Source organism: Rhinatrema bivittatum, chromosome 13 (assembly GCF_901001135.1).
Source record: "Rhinatrema bivittatum chromosome 13, aRhiBiv1.1, whole genome shotgun sequence".
Classification (NCBI taxonomy): Eukaryota; Metazoa; Chordata; class Amphibia; order Gymnophiona; family Rhinatrematidae; genus Rhinatrema; species Rhinatrema bivittatum.
The window spans coordinates 21,017,689-21,037,700 of record NC_042627.1 but is presented as its reverse complement, the minus strand read 5'-3'; the positions used below and the strand labels follow the sequence as shown (position 1 = coordinate 21,037,700).

Sequence of the window (20,012 nt, the reverse complement as noted above, 5' to 3'; positions counted from 1 at the left end):
AACCTGCTGGAAAATATAATCAAAATTACCAAACACCATTAGGTGCCCATTTAACTATAAAAGAAAAATCAGGGGCTGCCGACACATGCAGTACAGAAGCCCGACAGGGTATCCAATGAGATTCTCAAATGTAGCAGTCAAGGGGAGCACTAGTAAAATGGTATTTTCCTGAGACATGGTCAGAAGGGATAATTATACCAATCGGTAATAGGGAACTGTACCAATAGGAATACTGGTACACTGTTGTGTAGTCTGCTAAACAAATGAGGGCTACAATCCCTAAATAGCAAAACTCTGCCCAGATGCCAGATTTCGTTCTTCCCCAAGACCAGGACAACTGGCCACATCATTACTGTAAAGGTACTGATTAAAAGGCAAGCAAAACACACACACACACATATATATATATATATGCCTCAAACAAGTTACTGCAAACTGGAATCGGGAGAAAATAAAATAGGGGTAGAAACTTCCTGGGTTCCAGGTCATGCAGGTGGTACCAGGAGGAGCCACCACTGCAAGCCTGAGTCTGAAAAGAACCACTAAGTCGAGGCAAGAAGACCTGCTCCTCTCACAACAGGCCCAGGACTGAAGCCCTGCAGCCTGAGGCTACTCCCTACCTGCAAAAAAAAAACAAACAAAAAACAAAAAACTTACATGGAGAAGGAAGAGACAGAAAATATAGATTTAAAAAAAAAAATCCCAAAATGACAAAACAAAAAAAAGATAAAAACAAGAATAAAAAAAACTTACAAAACAAAAGAGTGAGAAAAAAAAAAAAAATGCAAAGAAAATAATTATTTTGCCCTGGCTCCTAAAAATGGTTTGGTTGGCACCCAAGTCATCTACATACTTTTTCACCTCCAATTAAACTTATAGGTGTAAGGTAAAGATAAACACCATGAGGCCAATATTCAGTAGGCCATTTAGTGGACAAGTTATCCGGTTGGGGAGGTCAGCGTCAGCCTTTCCCCTCCCTGCTCAAGTTCCAGCTTTGCTTTTTAAAATCTTAAAATCTGCAGGCCCCCTCCTTCTTCTTACACCCACCCTTAACCTCCCTGTACCTTAAAAAGAGTGGTTTCTCCTCAGCCTGGATCGCGGTAGCCTCCTACCACAACTCAGGCCCAGCATGTCTAGTGTGTCTAAGGAATTTCATTGGAAGTTGGCCTGCTCTTGATTCCTACACAGAACCTACACGTTACCAGAAAAACTTCACTGCCTCACACGCAGAACCTCAAATTCAGAGTGAGTGACAACAAATTATATTCAGAAGCACGTGGGCCAGCCTGGGGGTTCAGCACCAGTTCACACCTGGATTTAATTTACAGGACGAGGGAGGAGAAACCCATTCATTGTGCAATGGTGACATCTAGTGGCTGGATTTTTAGCCCAAGACTGCTGGGTTCAGGGAGGAGCCCTTGTGTATGGCCCAAAGCAAAGAACTAGCACTATAACGACTGGCTCAGTATATAACAGAAAAAACATTCCTGGGTAGCTGGGGATGAAGGCTCATTGCACCACAACCTAACACAAACCTGTTCCGATTCAGCAAGAATTCCAAGATAGCAGGAGGAAACTGCCATGCCAAAATAAATCATGGACATCCCAAACAGCCAGACTCTGCATGCAGTGAAACACGAGAACTAGAAACAAAATTGTTTCCTTTTGTACCATGCAAAATGCGTAATCCCCAATCTGATAAGGAAAACAGGAGACTTCCCACAGAAGAACAAGCAAGAAAAAAACTCAGCATAATCTTTGGAGAAAGAGGAGAAAAGGCAGCCAATGCAGCAAGATACACTGTCTCCTCACCTAGGCCAGAAAACAATCTGACCAGAGACAACAGTGACTACCAAGAGTCTTGGCAGAGAGAAATTACAGAATCTGTGTGGCATTTCTGGCACATACTTTTGTACCTACCTCAATGCAGGCACAAAAGAACATGGGTGCCATGTACTCCTAATTCCACACACGGACCACGATTTTCAGACTCTCTCTTTAAAAATGAGTTTGCAATCCTAGGGGTACAAAGCACCTAAGAGAACACATCTAATGTGGGGACTTTCATCACTGACGTCCCTATATATTAGTTAGATGTGTACAAATTGTCATACCAGTGAAGTTTCTTGAATCTTGAGACAGACAGGGGTGGAGGAAGAATAAAGACAGAGAGAGGAGACAGAGCTTACCAGAGTCTGGAGAATGGTTTTAATGGGCAGGTAATGTCGGGAGGTGTCCAGTAGCAGCCCCCGATGAGGAAAGCGTGGGAAGTCCGTGATCTCCGTTTTGTTTATGAAGCGCTGCATCAAAATGATAAAATAAATAAAACTGCCACCGACCAAACTGACAGAACTCAGCTACATCTAAAGCAAAACACATCCCTCCCCCCCCCCCAAAAAACAAAAACCCCCACACACACAAATCCATGGCAAGTCATTTCAAAATCAGAAGACATGTTTAGCTTATATTTCCCCTCATTTGTTTCTCACACAAGCATACCCCGACTAACCACCTCTGCCTTTCCCTAGACCATTTTCTTTCCTCCCCTTAGCCTGCTACCCCCTATCCTTAACCCCATGCAAATCTGTACATCTATGCACTCCTATACATATTGTATATAATTAACATATGTTTATGTTTTATTGTTATCTACCTCGATATACATTAATATTTGCAACGTTATGAATCGGCACTCTGAACCTTATCTTCCTAGGCTCTGAACCGTTCTGACAGTTACTCTGTATTTCTATGCCTCTCTACTCGTTCACATGGCCCATGCCTTATTACTTCCCTGTTTTAATGTATATCCCTGTTCTATGTATTTTCCAAGCTATTGTTATAATGTAAGCCGATGTGATGTACACACTAACACCGGTATATAAAAAAAATCTTAAATAAATAAACTGTCCACTCCAGACAGCATTCCCAGGCAATTCCAGAAACCCATGCCTTCCCCGAGAGCTGCAGGAAAATCTCCTCTAAAACAATCCCTCAGCTGAAGCACCGTGAATGCCTCCGACCTTCTACCCTTCCCAGTCAGTGGTGCCAAGGCATTGCATGCGCTCCCAGCTCCCTCTCATGCACCGACATACTCTTTTGCTGAGATGGCAGTGCCAGGGCACAATGTATGCCCCATGGCGTAGCTGGCAGTGCCTCAAGACTAACTTTCCCCCGTGAGCAGGCACCTGTGCAAACATTTGTGCTGGCATGTGTCTTTACCACCAAATGGGCAAATCCTAGGAAATACGAACTCTGACTTGTTTCTCAGGTGAGAGATGGGGGGGGGGGGGGGGTCATTCATCCCAATTGGTGACCCGATCTGGAATGTGAGAATTGCTATTAATACGCACCCTGCCATCTGCTGCTCGCCATACAAGCTGGCTGAAGGTCTCCAGGCCTGGGAGGATAAAGCAGACAGGAGATCAGATTTCCCCCTTTCCTCTCTGCTCTACCTCTGCCCTTCTTGGCACCACACAAGACAGAAAACCAGCAAAGGGGGTTACATAAGGGAAGTGCAGCTGGGAAGATTACTGCTACTACTGTGGCATTTATCTAGCACCCTAAATCAAAACATTTCCAACAAATTTCATGCAGGCAGAACGTATTTCTATCTTGGTCCTCATCTAATTTATAAGAGAGACACATTGTGTGGTAGCATATTGCTATTTCTCTTTATTAAAAATAAAACCACAAAATACTGTCAGCGCACAATAAAAGCACAAGAGGTGTGGAATTCTGCAAAAGAAAAGCAGGAGCACCTCTCATTTGTTTACACTGTAAACATTTGGTATGAAGCGTGTTTACAGATTATAAGCAGCTGCCAACGAGCCTGTGCGACTGGATCAGTGACCTGAGGCCCAGACCGCCCTCCCGTGTAAGACCAGCTGCACGTGAAGCGCAAAAGGTGTGCTCGCCCCAGCCACCCAACATGTTTTCAACTTCATTAATTAAAAAAAACCAAAACTATAATTTTTACAACTGTGACTCTCTGCTCTGAATTTCCCCATATAAGAGGGTCAGCTCTGTGTAGTCTGTAAGACTCCCAGTGAACACAGGGAAGGCATTAGGACACACTGTTTTTATAGGGAAAATTCTAAAGCTAAAATATGGAAATAAGGCAAGATGGTCATGAAGCAGAAGCCTTTTATGAAAGGGAAGGCGTCTGTCAGACACAGGACTCATTCAGAAACCTTTCTACCAAGAAGCCAGCTCAGAAAAGAAAATGCTAGAGTGTGACACAGGTGGGCACTTTACATACAGTGGCCCAAGGAGCTGGCCCCACCATGCAGTCCTGTTCTTAGCAAACTTCTCCTGTGAAGGTAAACAAACTGCTTGCTGTGCCCCTTCTTTGCATAAGTTACAGCTAGCGTTTCCACGATTTAAATTTTCTACATCAGAAATTTCTTCCTGCTGACAAACTGAGTACACTTGATGATCCTATCATGTGGATTTTAAATAGATATTTTGTACTCTTTGCACTTCTACATCAATTCTGGCATTTGTACATTTATTTATTTATTTGTCGATTTTTTTTTTTTCACTGTTCCTTCTTATCCTTTTCTTATTTGCATTGCTTCCATTGTATGCACATTTATTTCATGAACATTCGTGATGGATATCCTGAAAACCTGACTAGCTAGGGGGCCGATGCAATTGATGTGCGCTGAAAGCGGACACTGAACACTCAGCGCCCGCTCTCCTAATGTGCCCCCAGACACCGCTCCTGGGGGCGCCATGCAATATTTAAATTAGGGGTCACGTTGTCAAGGAGGCCCGTGAGCGGTCGGCCGTCCGCCGGTTAGGAAACGGATGCTGGCGTCCGTTTTCCTAATCAGCGCACAGCCAGGTGTTCAGGAAACGGAGGCTCGTGAACTGTTCGTCCGTTTCCTGAACGCACCTGCCGGCACTTTTTTTTTTTTTTTAAGACTTTTGTCCTATTTAATATCACAACGATATTAAGTAGGAGGATGTACAGAAAAGCAGTTTTTTCTGCTTTTCTGTACAACTTTTGGGAGAGCTCAGCAATTAACGCCTACTCTGGGCAGGCGTTAATTGCTGAGCAGAATAATATACGTTTTTAGATGCACTTTTTTTTTTTTACATTCGGAGTGAATAACTAACAGTCTTATTCACATGCCTTTGCATATGATGAACGCTATTAGTTTTGCCCCATTTAAATTGGTCAAGAAATCCCTCAAATATTTGGGTGTTCGGATAGGAGCTGATCTTGGGGACCTTTATTCTTTAAATTATAAGCCTACATGGCATAACATCAAATATGACCTTCAGAAATGGGAAAGGTTAGAACTCTCCTGGTGGGGGAGGATACCGACAGTCAAAATGAATGTCCTACCTCGGCTCAATTATCTATTCCAAACCTTACCAATTCCAATACCGGCAGCGGATCTTCGACAATGGCAGCGACACTTGCTTCGCTTCCTGTGGAAGAGACGGCCCCCCTCGGGTGAGCAGCCGGGTTTTGCAGTTGCATAGGGATAGAGGGGGGTTAGGGGGTACCCTCCTTGCAATATTACTATGCAGCCGCCCAATTACGTTACATCATTGATTGGCATGTAGTGGGACATCATAAAGAGATGGGTGCAACTTGAAAGGGATACTTTAGGAGGTATTGCCCCAAAAAAGCTAGTATAGTTACCTCCCCAAGCACGGATCGTGCCATCCAATATTGCTCCCTCTATTGCCCATACTTTACACACGTGGGATGTCTGGAGGAAAGAGATTGTGGGAGATAGAGCTGTATATCACAAATCCCCAATTTTCTACAATAAAGCATTTCCACCAGGCATTTCCAAGTCCATAGCCTCGAGGTGGGAGTCCTTGGGCTTGTGCAACCCTTGAACAGCTGTGGGGTAGGGGGAGAATTAAGGAATTCTCGGAGATATCTGAAGAGTTATTTATTTATTTAGTAATTTTTATATACCGACATTAGAAAGGCACATCATGTCGGTTCACATATTAACCAAAGCGAGGAAATTTTATGTATTTGGAGTTTCTTATATACCGATAGCCGTTTGCACATCGTATCGGTTTACATACAACTAATAACTTGTGGGCATAGCCCTTACATCGAACAGTAAAAGTACAGTGGAAAAACAAATATACAAGAGATATGTGAAATTAAAAGCTCTAGGAAACAATATACAAAGGTCTAAGTAACAAGCTCTATGAAACAATATACAAGGGATATATAAGTATATAATCTCGGAGAATGAAAGAGGGTTTCTTGGACAAATATAATAATAAATATATCTTAGAGAGCAATTTAGATGAAGGGGACATGATACTAGCAAAAAACAATAACCTTAAACTAAAAGGTTATCCTGAGAAAGTGTAAAACAGCCGTGAAGAGCTGAGAAATTCAGATATTCAGGAAGGTGGGTCGGTGAGGAAACAGCCTAGTGTAGGTAGAAGGGTGTGGGAGAGAGGAGGAGGGTGAGGGAGAGAGGAGGAGGGTGAGGGAAAAATACAAAGAAGGGCGTACAGAGGGAGGGAGAGAGGGGTGGGTCATAAGTTACAAAGGAGGTGGCCAGAGGTTAAGGGAGTAGCAGAATACGCTAAGGAGGGTGAGAGTCAGATGTATGGATATCCTAACGATATCCTGTTGCAGGGTCTTCTTCATTGGGGTATCCTGTTGAAGGGTATTCTTCATTGTGATGGGGGAGCATGTGGGTACATTATAACAGGGTAAAAGGGAAGATGACTGAAGAGAATAACTAAAGCAGAGGCAAGAAAAAAAAGGAATGTAAACATTGGTTAAATAGATTCAACAACAAAAGAGGAACAACTGTATATATATAAATAAACTATATCTAGAGGGATAAAATGAGTTCAAATGGCAAATGGTAAGTTACATAATCCAAAGGGGGGGGGGCAGGGTTAATGCAATGCAGGGGGAGTTACAAAAGGTAAGTTGCATATTCCAGTGTCAGATCAGTATTTTTACACTCAACTCAGACACTATATGGCCCAGAAGGTGATCAAGCTAGACTTACTGAAGGGAAAATGTCTGTTCGAGGGTTATTGTGATTATGCGGATAAAATTAAGAAAGCCCTTTCAAGGCTTTATATCCTGCTTAATAAGGATCTGGATGCCCCACCATCTCATATTGTACAATGGGAAAAAGATCTGAGCCAAACGCTACCTCAGCAAGCGTGCTATAGCGCGGCTAAGAAAGGGTCAGTATCAGCTTCAATTATAGAACAAAACTATAAAATGTTGTATCGTTGGTATCTGACTCCAGTGAAAATACATAAATTCTATCCAGCGGTGTCTGACCAGTGCTGGAGAGGATGTGGTGCTAGGGGGTCCTTCCTGCATATTTGGTGGGAATGTGGTTCCATTCGGGATATTGGGCTATGATTAGCGGTCTTATATACGAGATGGTGAAGGCATCAGTCCCCTTGCAGCCCAAAATCTTTCATTTGAATATATACCCTCCTGAGTTATGTGACTAGAACACTCATTTGATACAACAGATTTCTCAGGCAGGTAGGGCTGAGATTGCAGTACTGTGGCGGCAGAAGGAGGTGCCGTCGCGAGCCCGGGTACTCCAACGCTTGACCAAAGTCTGGTACCTCAACCAGTTGACGGCTATCCGATGGAAAAATCTCAGGAACCACCGACTTCAATGGTCATGTTTTGACACCTGGCGGCAGGAACAGGTGGTTCCGACACTACAAGCCACTGGGGATTCTGAATGTTAGATACTCAGAGTATGAGGAAGATGTATTGTACTCCTGATGGTCTCCTTTAATGTGCATTATCATATACCACCACTGTCTGCATGTATAGTAGATCTGCTGAACTTTTTATGAATATCCACTCATTCTGCCTTGTAGCTTTGACTTGTAGCTTTGTTTAGCTTTATTTCTGTCTATCCCAAGGTCAACGGGGATAGGAAGGGGGGGACTTGGGTTTAAGGAAGACACAAAAATTGAAAAATCAAGCATTTTATTTAATTTAACTCTGTTGTTTAATCACATGTTTATTGGCACGGTTTGCTGTAGTACATACAATTCATGTACGATGTGACAGTTCTGTATATTTAAATGCTTAAAACTATAAATAAAAAAAAAATGAAAACAGATTTTTACCCCAGTTCTAGTGATTTTCTTTCAGCATTGTGATTGTTGCTTTAAGCTTTTAAATGAAAGTTAGAAAGTTGTAGGACCACAATATGTCACATCACAGTGGTAGGCATGTGTTCACAGCTGTGGTGCAGCTGCAAGGATATGCAAATAAAGGAGCAGGACTATGCTAATTTTGCTGCTCCGATTAGTATATCTTTATCATTACACAAGGCTGCAAACACGTCATCAATTTTCAGACATTTTAGTTAACTCTGGAGCATCTCTTTACAATAAGGTATTTTCAGTAAGACAGCAGCAGAGAGGAGGATAAGCCCAAATTCAGAAAGTGTTAAAATGCCTCCCCCCTCACTTCCTGCCAAGCACAAAATAAAAAGCCACATCACCTCTGAGAGCTCCCCAGACAGCATCAGCAGTCAGCAAGAATCTCTGGTCTGAGATACTCAGCTTATCTGAAATATATAACAAGGATTCAAGTGAATACAAAGCATTCAGCTCCCTGCACAGAGAGAGGGCAAAGCTGTAACCCCACAGGGAGGCAATTTTCGTACTTCCATCACTGCTCACTGTGCTGCAAACTCATTTGCAGAGTTTCCCTGTGAAAATATGGCCATTCAGATGTCTAGTTCCCCAGTCTCTCACATTCCTCCTGCAATTCCTCACAGTCAGCTCAAGTTTCAACTATTTTGAATAATTGTGTCTCATCTGCATAAAATATGATTTGTGCCCATAACACAGGATTGGTGCACAAATTGTTTTATGTGCATACATCCAGAGTACATGACTCCCACACCATGAACTCCAGGCTCAGTCCCATAGGCAAACACTAGGCTCAGAAACTTTACTCCAACTCTGACCAGGAGATAAGTTTCCCATTCGAAAATACGAGTTAAGCCTATTCACCTTTCTACACTGGGGTGTAATAGCTAATAAATTTATATTTAGCCACTATACAAAATGAAAATCTAATTAATCACAAATTATACAAATCACTTTGAACTAATGCAACTCAATGTTTCCCTTTAAGATATATAGATATAAATGAGAGGAGAGTATCCTACTGGTCCCACATAAATTTTAGTGTTGGTGCTTCTTTATAATCATTTGTCCCCTCCTTAATAAAAGTGAATCTTCACCATTTTTTAAATCTTTTTGAAACATGCAAATAAAATCCTTGGAAAGAAATGCAACATATGTCTGTCGATTTAAAGAACCTTTAGCTTAATTCCATAAAAAAAAAAAAATTGCCATATACATTTAATACTGTTCAACACAAATCAATAAAAAACTTATCTGAACTGTTGACAATCTCATCAACTGATGTTGAAAAATCCAACTCTGGCCATATTTCAACTATTTCTTCATCAGGGGAGTTTGTATTGCTGCTATTTATATTATTCAAAGTGGATTATAAGAGGCAGCATTTTAAACTCCCCTCTAAAGCCCAAATTTTAAAAGCCTGGTGCGCGCAAAAACCGGGGGATACGTGCATGGCCGGGCCGTTTTTAAAATGCGCACGGCCCAGCCACACGCGTATCCCCTGGAACACACGGAAGTGCCGAGCTCCTTGAAAAGGGCAGGCCCGGGGCAGACCGGGACAGTGGCAATTAGGCCCCGTCCCGGGGAAGCGCGCACCGGCAGCCGGCCAGCACGCGGAACTTACTTCATCTATTCAGATGAAGTAAGTTCCAAAATAAAAAAAAAATTTAAAAAGTAGGAAAAGGGGTTTTAGGGATCAGGGAGAGGGGAGAGGGGAGAAGGGAGGCAGAGTAGGAAGGGATATAGGGAAGTTCCCGCCCAGTCCGCTCCTTAATTGGAGAAGACTGGGAGGGAACTGGTGTAGGCACGATTGCGTCACCATGCGTATTTTTAAAAAAAATCCTCCCCCCCCCCCTTGTGCGCATGCACGCACGAGAATCATATTTTATAACATGCGCATCGCCACACACGTTATAAGATCACCAGGAACCGTGCGCACATGGACGCACATGCGCGCCTTTGAAAATCTACCCCTAATTGAACAAAGGCTGACACCTTCGACCTGGTTCAAAATTAAACATAACTTTTGTTATTGCTGCTCCAGTTACAGCTCCCCCCAATCAGGGGTCTAGGAAGAAACTCTGAATTTTGGTGCTACAGCCAGGGCGGGATTCTTACCATTAGATCATACTTAATCCTCCCTCTTTTGGAATAAAAGATTTGTATTCTTGAGTTGCATTTGGCTAATACATACAGTTTTCCTTTGAGTCAAGCTGAGGAAAGTCATCGCATCCAGTTGTAGCAACAGAAATGATCAATGTGGAGAAAGGTGCTGTTTCATAAAGCACATCTTCTGCAAAAAAAATAAATAAATAAAAAGGTAGAATATGAAAAAACCCCACACCACCATGTCTCAAACACAACCACTCTAGGCTTTCATCTTCTATCATCTTACTTTCCAATCCCTGAACCAGGGCCAGTACAAGGGTATTAGGCACCCCAGACAAATCTTACAGTTTGCACCCTTCTCCCCTGGCCTCCATACTAACAATTAAAAATTATGCATTTATAATAAGATTTTACATGATAAAAGGACATTCAAAGTGGTCTTCTGAAGTAAGAATATCACAAATATGTATGTTTACATGCACCTCTATGTGCCAATCAGAAAATCCTGCAAAAAAAAGACACTTGGAACCCAAGGGCCAAATTTTAAAAGGTGCGCACGGGCGTAGTTTGTTCGCTCAACCTGGTGCGAACAAATCTACGCCTGATTTTATAACATGCATGCGCTGCTGGCAAGGTTAGGATGGTACACAGCATACTTTGCATCAAGATTGGTGATGGGATAGATCAGATTCAGACATTGTTCAAATTACTATAGTTTACAGAAGATGTGACTTAATTATCTAACCCCAAATATATTTTACAGAAAAAATAACCTCATTTGTTTGCCCCCTTACAGGATCATATATTACAGGATTTAATGTTTTTCAATATATAACAATCATACAGTAACATAAAACATAGTATGCAGGCCAATGAATATGTTATGTTTGCTTTGGACTGGGTGTGCAGTTCCTAGAAACCAATTTAGGGCCTCAGTTAATGTCTTTTTTTATTTTCCATAAAGACAATGGGAGCAAAGCTTTAGCATTAGATATGAAATGCAGGTAGCAATGAGGCTTATTCCTGCAGCAATTTAATATAATCTTATTCCTAAAGATTTAATGATGTAAGCATAGATTCTTAATAGACTGTGATGGGTATGGTAAAGGACCAACAAAACAGATGATGTGGTAGGTGTGCCTTTGAGATGATCCAATAATGGATGATCCGGCTAATGTCATCATCCATGACGACATGATGACGACATTATGACATTATGTCATCATCCATGATGACATAATGGATCATCCATCCAATAATGGATGATCCAGCTAATGTCCTTCAACTTCAAGTTCTATAACACAACCAGCTCATTTAACTGTTCGTTGTAAATATTTAAAATGCTATTAACCTTTTCTTTTTCCTTCCTCTCCCAGTTTAAGCAGCCCTGTTTTTTGTAACTGCTTTCTTCCGCACTACAGTTCCAGTTTGTTTTTTCTTTCTATGCACCACTGTTTTAATGTAAACCAGCATGATGTGATTTTATCATGAATGCCGGTATATAAAAACCTTAAATAAAAATAAATAAAATAACTGTAGTTTCTGTGTAGATACCTAAAGCAGCTTGGCTTGTTCTGTTTTCATTATAGAAGGTATATTGGGTATTTTTTTCTCTTTTTAACCAGGTTAACTACACTCTATGACTGACTAGCCACAAGAGGCAGAATAGAGATTCTAAATTAAATATGTAATTTATTCTGTGGTTATGGGACCTCTATAAAATATTCCATAAAAATGTCCCTGAATCAGATAATTTTCAAACTGCCTACTCAACAAACTTAGAAAGTTTATAAAAGAAGCCTGCATTACTGCCCTTATCAAGACCATCATGGGTATGCCACAGTGCTCCACAAGGGTAAGGAGTCCCAGGCTGGCCACTATCAGACTGATGTTTATAGCCCTAGACAGACAAATGGTCTGGCTACATTCACAGCAGGCACTGGGCCAAGATAAATGTACCTCCTATAAAAAACATGGAGTTAGCAACAGTGGATTTAGACCCTCTGGGGCTCCTTGGCACGAAGACTTTATGGACCTGTCCTGAGATGGTATTTAAAAAAAAATAACTACCAACTATGAATAATGAAGGTCTAAATGGCCGGTGGGGGGGGGGGGGGAGGGGGGCGTAGATGAACAGTGCATTTGCCACGGCAAAACACAAAAATTTAGCACAGGTAGCGGTGGCTCCAGGGGATAGGGCGGGGGAAAGAGTAGAAACCAGACAAGGAGTTTGTCCCCGCTGCCACCCAGTCTGGTTGGAGAAAAAGGCACTTAATGATTACCCACCCTGAAATTCAATGTGCCCCCTTTATGTCCCCCTACAAAAATGTCTGAAGCCGCCGCTGAACGCAGACTTCCGTGTCCCAGCGCTCCCTCTGACTTCAGCCCTACCCCTTGCAGAGTTTTCCTAGATAACAGGAAGCCCAAACTGGCAGAAGTGGGGGGAGTCGTGGCAGGGTCTGCTGAGTTTATTCTGTTTGCAATAATACAACCTATATGAAAGCCAACCTACTGTGCCCGAGTAACATTGCAGTGGGCATTACTCTCGGGAGCCTTAGCACAACAGTAGCACGGTACAGCCGGCATTCGCCCAGACCGACAGATATTGTGTGACCTAATTGCTATTAGAGAGGGGCAGAGGCTGGCCATGACTACAGAGAATTTCCAGGGCTGCTTTTTTTTTTTTTTTTTACCTGCCCGGGCCCCCGGTTTCCGCTCCCCGACAGGGAAAAGAATGCGGTAGTAGCGACCGAAGGCTTCATCCAACACACTGCAGCCCTCCCTCACCGCCGAGGAGGCCGAGTACTGGAAGCGGAAGGCGGAGATGATCGGATACACCTGCGGGGAGGAGACCGAGCCCTGCGGCAGGGGCCATACAGCTTCGGCTGAGAAGAAAGGGAGCAGCAGCAGCACAAGTTCTACAGCAAGGAGCCGGAGCGCAGCCATTGCATGTTCTCCAAGCTACCGCGAGTCACGTGAGAATCAGGTGACAGTCACGCGCCGTCCACCGCCTGATCAGGTGGGTTCCCGTCACGTGACTTTCCCCGGCGCCGCTCTCATGTTTACTGCCTTATATTGGTCTGGACGGATAATTGGAGCGCAAGCAGGGCACTGTCTGAACGTGCTAAGACGGAAATGCAGCAACATTGGCCATTAAGCCCTGCCGTCACTTGAGTTTCTGTGGGAATAGGAAACCCTGCACTAGGCAGGATCAGAGCCATTGCGGGGGGTCTCTGAGCTTGTACTGACTTTCATCACTAATTCTGCAGTCACGTGTGAGGACCCTGGCCGTAGTAAGGCTCTCCTGCCCTCAGTGGGCCTCAGTCTGGGCTGCACAGGCTTATGTCTTGAAGACTCTCAAGACTCGGCACTGCTACTCCCTCAAAAAGCCTGGTTCATGACCTTGGAGTTAGTTTCTCCTTGCTGTGGCTGCTGTTGCTAGTTTTCTCTCCTTGCCCCTGTCAGATCTTGTACTTAGGCCTCACTTTAGTGGCCTTCCTAGTTTGTGTTCTTTCTTGCTTTGTTTGTGGGTTTGCTCTTGGGTTTAGATTTAGTTTCTGTTTTTGGTACCAACCACAATGCCAGCCTTCTGGTTGTCTGACTTGGTTGCCCCTGTGTCTGTTTGCCTTTGTTCCATTGGCGGAAACCCCTGTCTGTGTTTGTCATGGGCAGCTTCCTGTCCTCTGCATTGTTGCAGTTTTGTTGCCCTAGTGGGTGCTGCTGTCCTTGTGTACCATAACTAAGTCCTTCCAGCTACCAGAACCGGAGAGCTCAACTTGAAGGGGAGGTGGTTTGTTAGGCAGAAGATCTTGATTCCTAGCCAGCTACCGAGGGGGTCCAGCCTACTCCTACCTTGGGACTTATTCAAACACCACCCATCATGGCCTGACAACTTGCAGATTATCACTGAGCTTGGGACCAGCCATGAAAAGAGGGAAGGGCTGAGTGTGCAAGGGTTAATGGCAGTTGCTACTGCGTCTTTCTTCTTATCCACCACTGATCTAACTCAAGAAAATAATATTGCTCAATCATCAACTAGCCCTTTCTTCCCTATCATCTACTGTTATCCTGAGGCCCAAATAAAAATTTTGCCACTGACCTTGACTAGGGGAGGAGGGGCTGTTTGAAGAAGGGAGCCATGCAGGAGGGGTCTGAGGGTTGGATCAGCTGGAACGGGAGGTTTGAGGGTTGGATCAGCTTGAGAGGATTTGGTTGTGGGGTAGGGAGAGGATTGGCTATGGAGGTTTAGGGGGGAGGGGGGATGACAGAAGAGGGTTTATCAGGAGGGAGAGGGGTCCCCTGGAGGAGGTGGAGGTCAATTGAGGTAGCAGTTGAGAATGCAGATTAGCTGGACAGGGTGGAGGTTGAGAGAGGGGATCAGCGGTAGTGCGGGGAGGGGGAATGTTGAGTAACTAATGGGTGGTCCCCCTCCAACAATCTGTTTTGGACATTATCTGGGGTCATGTGAATTTTCATATGCAAAATGGTGTCACATTAGCTAAATATTTGGGAAGCCCTGCCTTAAAACCAAAATGTTGCTGGTTCTCCTCCCAGTTGAAATATTTCCTCACAGTAAGGCAAATTTTAAAAGTCTTGCCCATGCCAAAACCAGGAGATATGCAAATATGTTGGGCCGACATGCACTGAGATTTTAAAAGCCATCCGGATACACACTTTATCTCTCGCTGCACGCACAAATAAAAAGTTCCAAGAATGGGGCGAGGCATGGGCTTTCCTGGATTTCAACTTCAAATTTGCACATAAATACTTAACACACATAGGTGTGCGCTGGGGTCCCTTGCCACCTAGCTTTACTTCTACTATGGAGGACATGTAAAATAAAGATAGATTGGTGGGGTTTTAAGAGTCAGGGCTAACAGAAGAGAAGGGAGGCTACTAAACTAGGGGGATTTGTAAGTCCTAACCCTTAGGGTGAACTGGGAAAACTAGTAATGACAGAGCGTGTCTATTAAAATCCCCCCCCCCCCCAATCACGTGGTAGAAGTAGCATTTCCGCACATAAGCATACATCCACTTAAAATTGTGGGCACATGCGCAGTCAGGTTATTTTATAACATGCGTACATATACGTGTATTTGTTATAGAATGGCTGTGTTACTAGGCGGGGGCCGATGAACGCTCGTGCATGTGTGCCTGCATGTCATCAGTATGTTTATGTGTCAAGAAGAAGTCAGAAAATAAATGTTTCTTTATTGCTACAAAGAAAAAGCAGCACCAGTCTCCCTCTAGTTTTAATAACCTGTTGTTTTTTTATTTCCTTTTGTCCCATAGTGTGCCTTACCTTTTGGATTTCATATGGTCTGAATGTTGCTGAAGACATCCTGGTCTGAATGCTGTAGGCTGCAATGAGGCTCAGTTTATTCTCCATTTATAAATGTATTGGAATGCAGATGAACCCCAAGTGATGATCTACAATGCAGCAAGAGTATAATGTCCCGATAACAAACTCGAAGTTGTTTTCTTTGTTATGCAGAGAGTTTATTATTGTACGAATTTGACAGCCCTATCAAAAGCTATACAAGACTTGTTTTCAATGTAAGATTTTCATGTGTTATAGTGAAGGTTTGCTATGAAGAATGGCTTCCTCTAAAACCTGGTTAATATCATTACATGCAGTTGACAACTTTGGTACAAAGAAAGTACAGGTGTCCTATACAGCAAGCGAGACATGTAATGTTGGCTTATTAACTAACAAAAGTCCTTACCCTGAGAAACACAAAGTTTAAATTAAAAAGGAAAGTAACAAACAAGAGACAGGAACAAGGTATGGTTATGGGTCAACATGGACCAACAGAGTAAAAGATATTTGTGAGCTGAAGGATAGCAATCTGATGCATGATGATCGTAGAATCAAAGCCACTTAATAGTAATAGGCAAGGATGGAGTGATAAGGAATGCTGTCTCTAGTAATATATATAATTTCAGTTTAGGATTCATGCCGTTCTACTGTTAAAGCAGTGTTTACCATGTTACAATGTGGGGAAAGTATAATGCAAAATACATCAATAAATATATGCTATAACAAATTATTAAATAAATAATATCAAATAAAAGATAGTCAACAAAAATATGTAAAACATAAATCATTAAATACATAATAGCAGAGGTCATGTGATGCACTGTGAGCTAGGACGTGTTGTGCCGGAGCTCTGGTGAACTTTTCCCTTTTGATCACTGCATTCACCCCATAATCTTCTTTGTTTTTTCTTATCTTGACTTCTTTGGACTTGGCAATGGTTCTCTTCCCGTTTCTGCCAACTGCAGTTTCCTAGGCTTTCAAGGTGTCCAGTAAATCAGGAAAGGAGGAGAAGGTACAGGATGCTAGGATGGCTCACGTTGTTGAAGAGGGCCTTGGTACCAGAAGAATGGACACGTCAGTGAGCGAGGTCGTTGCGGCAGTAGTAACAGCCTTGGAAATCAGGCTAGATGCTAAATTTGACACAGTTTATTAGAAATGTGATTCATTCATAATGCAGCTAACTGAGGGCCTCATTTACTAAGCCTTTTCCCATAGCCACAGAAAGGGAGAAAAGGCTTAGTAAATCAGACCCTGAGTTTGCTGGGAAGATTCACGAGGCTGAGCAACAGATTTTAAGTACAGAGGAATGAGTTGGTCATATAGAGACAGGGCTTGCTGCGCTGCCAATTTTTTTTTTTTTTATTGTTTATAGATTTTGCAAATACAGAACAAGAAAATCTTGCTCTTGTACAGAAATACAGTAAAAAAAAATTAAGTAACAATATTAGCATTAGCCTACTATTCCAGGGAGCAAACAAATATTGAAAGAAAGAAATATAAGGAAAATGCACAGCCTATCCTGGAACCAAAACATAGCTACAGTCATTAATCTTTAGGGGAAGCAGATGGACCTAGAGACGAAGAACCTAGCAGGACATTAAGCAATTGCCTCTGAGAAAAAAACTGTTGGGGATCAGAGAAAATATATTTAACCCCTTGTAATTTGACCATAAACTTACAAGGAAAATTTAACCAGAAAAAAGCCCCAAATTGCAATACCCAGGTGTCAAAAAGGAAAAATCTCTTCCTCCTTTGCTGAGTTGTTTTAGCAACATCAGGAAAAATATTAACCCAGTACTCCAGAAAGGGGGTTAATCTATTACAAAATAAATATTTAAAAATCAGGTCTCTATCAAAAGTCCACAACAAATGTTGCAACTAATGTTGAAGGAACAGTATATTGAGAAACGAAGCCTTCCAAGTAGTCAGTAATATTCAGGAATTCCAAAGACACTTGCCTGAATCTGAATGTGAAACTTTCTTAGCTTGTGGTAGATAAAAATGCTTTTGCAATGGGAGGCAAAATATGTAGTGCATATATTCCTGACACTGTAGTGCATATATATATATGTAGTGCAGGAATATTTTTCTGGTATAAATTGTAAGCATCCTTTCACTGCATCAAAATTTATTGGAAGAGTTTATTTTGATATAAACTATAAATATAAAAATGGGCAAACATGTTTTTGTTTGTTCAAAAGACCTATCCTTCAATATAGAAAAAAAAAAGATCCAGAGAACTTGAAGTATACAGGCAGCGCAAAAATCTAGAAATGGATAAAGCCATTTTTATTAATCCTAAAAGCAAGTGAATATATTTGAAAGGTAAACATGCCTTTACCAATGGAGAATCCCTTTGGAATTTGCCCCCTTAATTAGCATGAGCTGGCAGTCTCTGAGCTGTCTTCGGGACCGATGCAATAACCCGCAGCTGGACGCCCAGAAGTTGGATGCCCGGGAAGTTGGACGTCCCGCGGTTGGACGCCTTGAAGTTGGACGTCCCGCAGTTGGACGCCCGGGAAGTTGGATGTCCCGCGGTTGGACGCCCGGGAGATTGGACGTCCCGCGGTTGGAAGCCTTGAAGTTGGACGTCCTGCGGTTGGACGTCCCACGGTTGGACGCCTTGAAGTTGGACGTCCCACGGTTGAATGCCCGGGAAGTTGGACGCCTCACAGTTGGACATCCCGAGGTTGGACGCCTTGAAGTTGGACGTCCCGCGGTTGGACGCCTTGAAGTTGGATGCCCTGCCTCGTGCTTTATCGCAAGCTGGCATGTATCAACTGCCCAGAAGGAGCAGAGAACCCTGCCACCTGTATGAGCTAATGCAGCCGCCTCAATAACCTCCCCCCCCCCCCGAGCAGACCGCAATGTAAACCCCCCCCCCCCCCCGAGGGGAACAGGCCCCAACGCGCAACCCACTATTTAAAAAAGTACCTCGCCACAAAAGTTAACAGACCCCCTTCACCTCCCGAATCGAGCTGATCAGGCCAGCTCATCTGTGAAGCATTTGTAATGGAGAAACCAAGTTCTGCTTAGGAAAATTTATTAGTCTTATATTTCTAGACCTAAACACATTCTCCATGGATTCTAATTTACTTTGCCACGCTAGATGACCTTTCGATATTGTTCCAACTTTATCAAGTAAAGAAGTAATCTGGAGTTGAACCTCCTGAAATGTAACCGAAAGCTCCTGTTGTGATTTTTGTAGGGACTTAATAAGATCCTTTTGAGAATCAACATAAAGCCCCAGTTTTGAAGAAAGGTTGGATATTACCTTAGGCTGTATTTGGTAGGCAATTGGTAGGGTTTTGAAAGCAAAAATTCCTGAGTCGCCCTTTGTAGTACGTGGGTCAATGACAAGGAGTCCATTGAGATCGCCATCTTGCCCCATGCCTCCTTCCTCTCCACTGGCTTGTCTCACCCTGATGGATTCAAAGGAAATGCCCAGAATGGAAGTAGTGGCACATTCTAGCTCCGGATCAGACAGAGACAAATTTTAAGGTAACTGTGTCAGATAAGCTTGAAGATTTGGGAAATCGCTCGAGGTTGAATAACCTCAGATTCTTTGGTTTTCCTGAATCAATTGCTGACAGGGAACTCCTGGGGCTTTTGGAAAAAATGGCTTTGTGAGGTCTTCACATTGTCTGGCATTGGAAAGAGCACACAGGAATGGTGTGTGCTCCTCTGACTCCCAGCAATCACGAGTGGTTATGCCCAAATTGCTTAGTTTTGCCTATAAAAGAGAAATTTTGAGGGCATATAGGCAAGCTTCCAAAGTGCTATATGATGGCCATAAACTCTTGGAGTTCCAAGATTACTCAGCTGCAGCATCTGCGCAATGGCAAGCATTTTCCCCCGTCTGCACTCAGCTAGCTAAAAAGAAGCATTGCTTAAATTTGTTATAATCCTGCGTGATTAAGAGTGGTTCACCAGGGGAAACCTCTTATCTTTGAAAAATCAGAAGAAGCAGTAACCTTTTTATAGGCTCTGGAGATTATTGTGTTTTCCATTCTGCTTCTAACACCTAGCTCTTTTAGTATGTCTGGTGGTACTGCAGTAATTACTGTGCATGTGAGTTTGATTTATTATGGGCCACCTCTTTGCTTTTAAACTTTTTTTATTAAGGATTTTTTTAGCATACAAAGTACATACAGCAGAGAAAGAACAACAAAAATACACCAATAAATAAAGCATAGAAAAAGCTCAATAAAACAATATATATATCATATCATCAGGGTACAAACAAAACAAAAATACATATCCATCCTGCATAATTATGAATCCAAGTTGTAATAAGCTCTGTAACAACCCCAGACACTATTATATTTGGAATGCTCACCCTGGGAAACATAGTGAAGCAGTTGAATGTCTGCTGTTTGAAGACATTGAGTTTGCCAATGAGCAATATTCGGAGTATATTTCCAAAACTTTGCTA

General features: G+C 42.7%; 1 protein-coding gene across 2 annotated transcripts in view; it reads right to left on the bottom strand.

Moving 5' to 3' along the window:
• HEXA (hexosaminidase subunit alpha) overlaps window positions 1-13,266 on the bottom strand; it is a 53,213-nt gene extending 39,947 nt beyond the window's left edge. Inside the window, exons 1-5 of one of the 2 annotated variants that reach the window (XM_029574733.1) lie at window positions 12,951-13,266; window positions 10,343-10,438; window positions 8,496-8,561; window positions 3,351-3,397; window positions 2,190-2,300 (exon numbers count right to left, since the gene is read on the bottom strand). In XM_029574733.1, the coding sequence (XP_029430593.1) occupies window positions 2,190-2,300; window positions 3,351-3,397; window positions 8,496-8,561; window positions 10,343-10,438; window positions 12,951-13,203 (573 nt within the window). In that variant the 5' untranslated portion in view covers window positions 13,204-13,266. Of the gene's footprint in view, window positions 1-2,189; window positions 2,301-3,350; window positions 3,398-8,495; window positions 8,562-10,342; window positions 10,442-12,950 lie in introns of both variants that reach the window. The other variant, XM_029574732.1, reaches the window with a different exon arrangement.
• Between the last annotated feature and the right edge of the window lie 6,746 nt (window positions 13,267-20,012).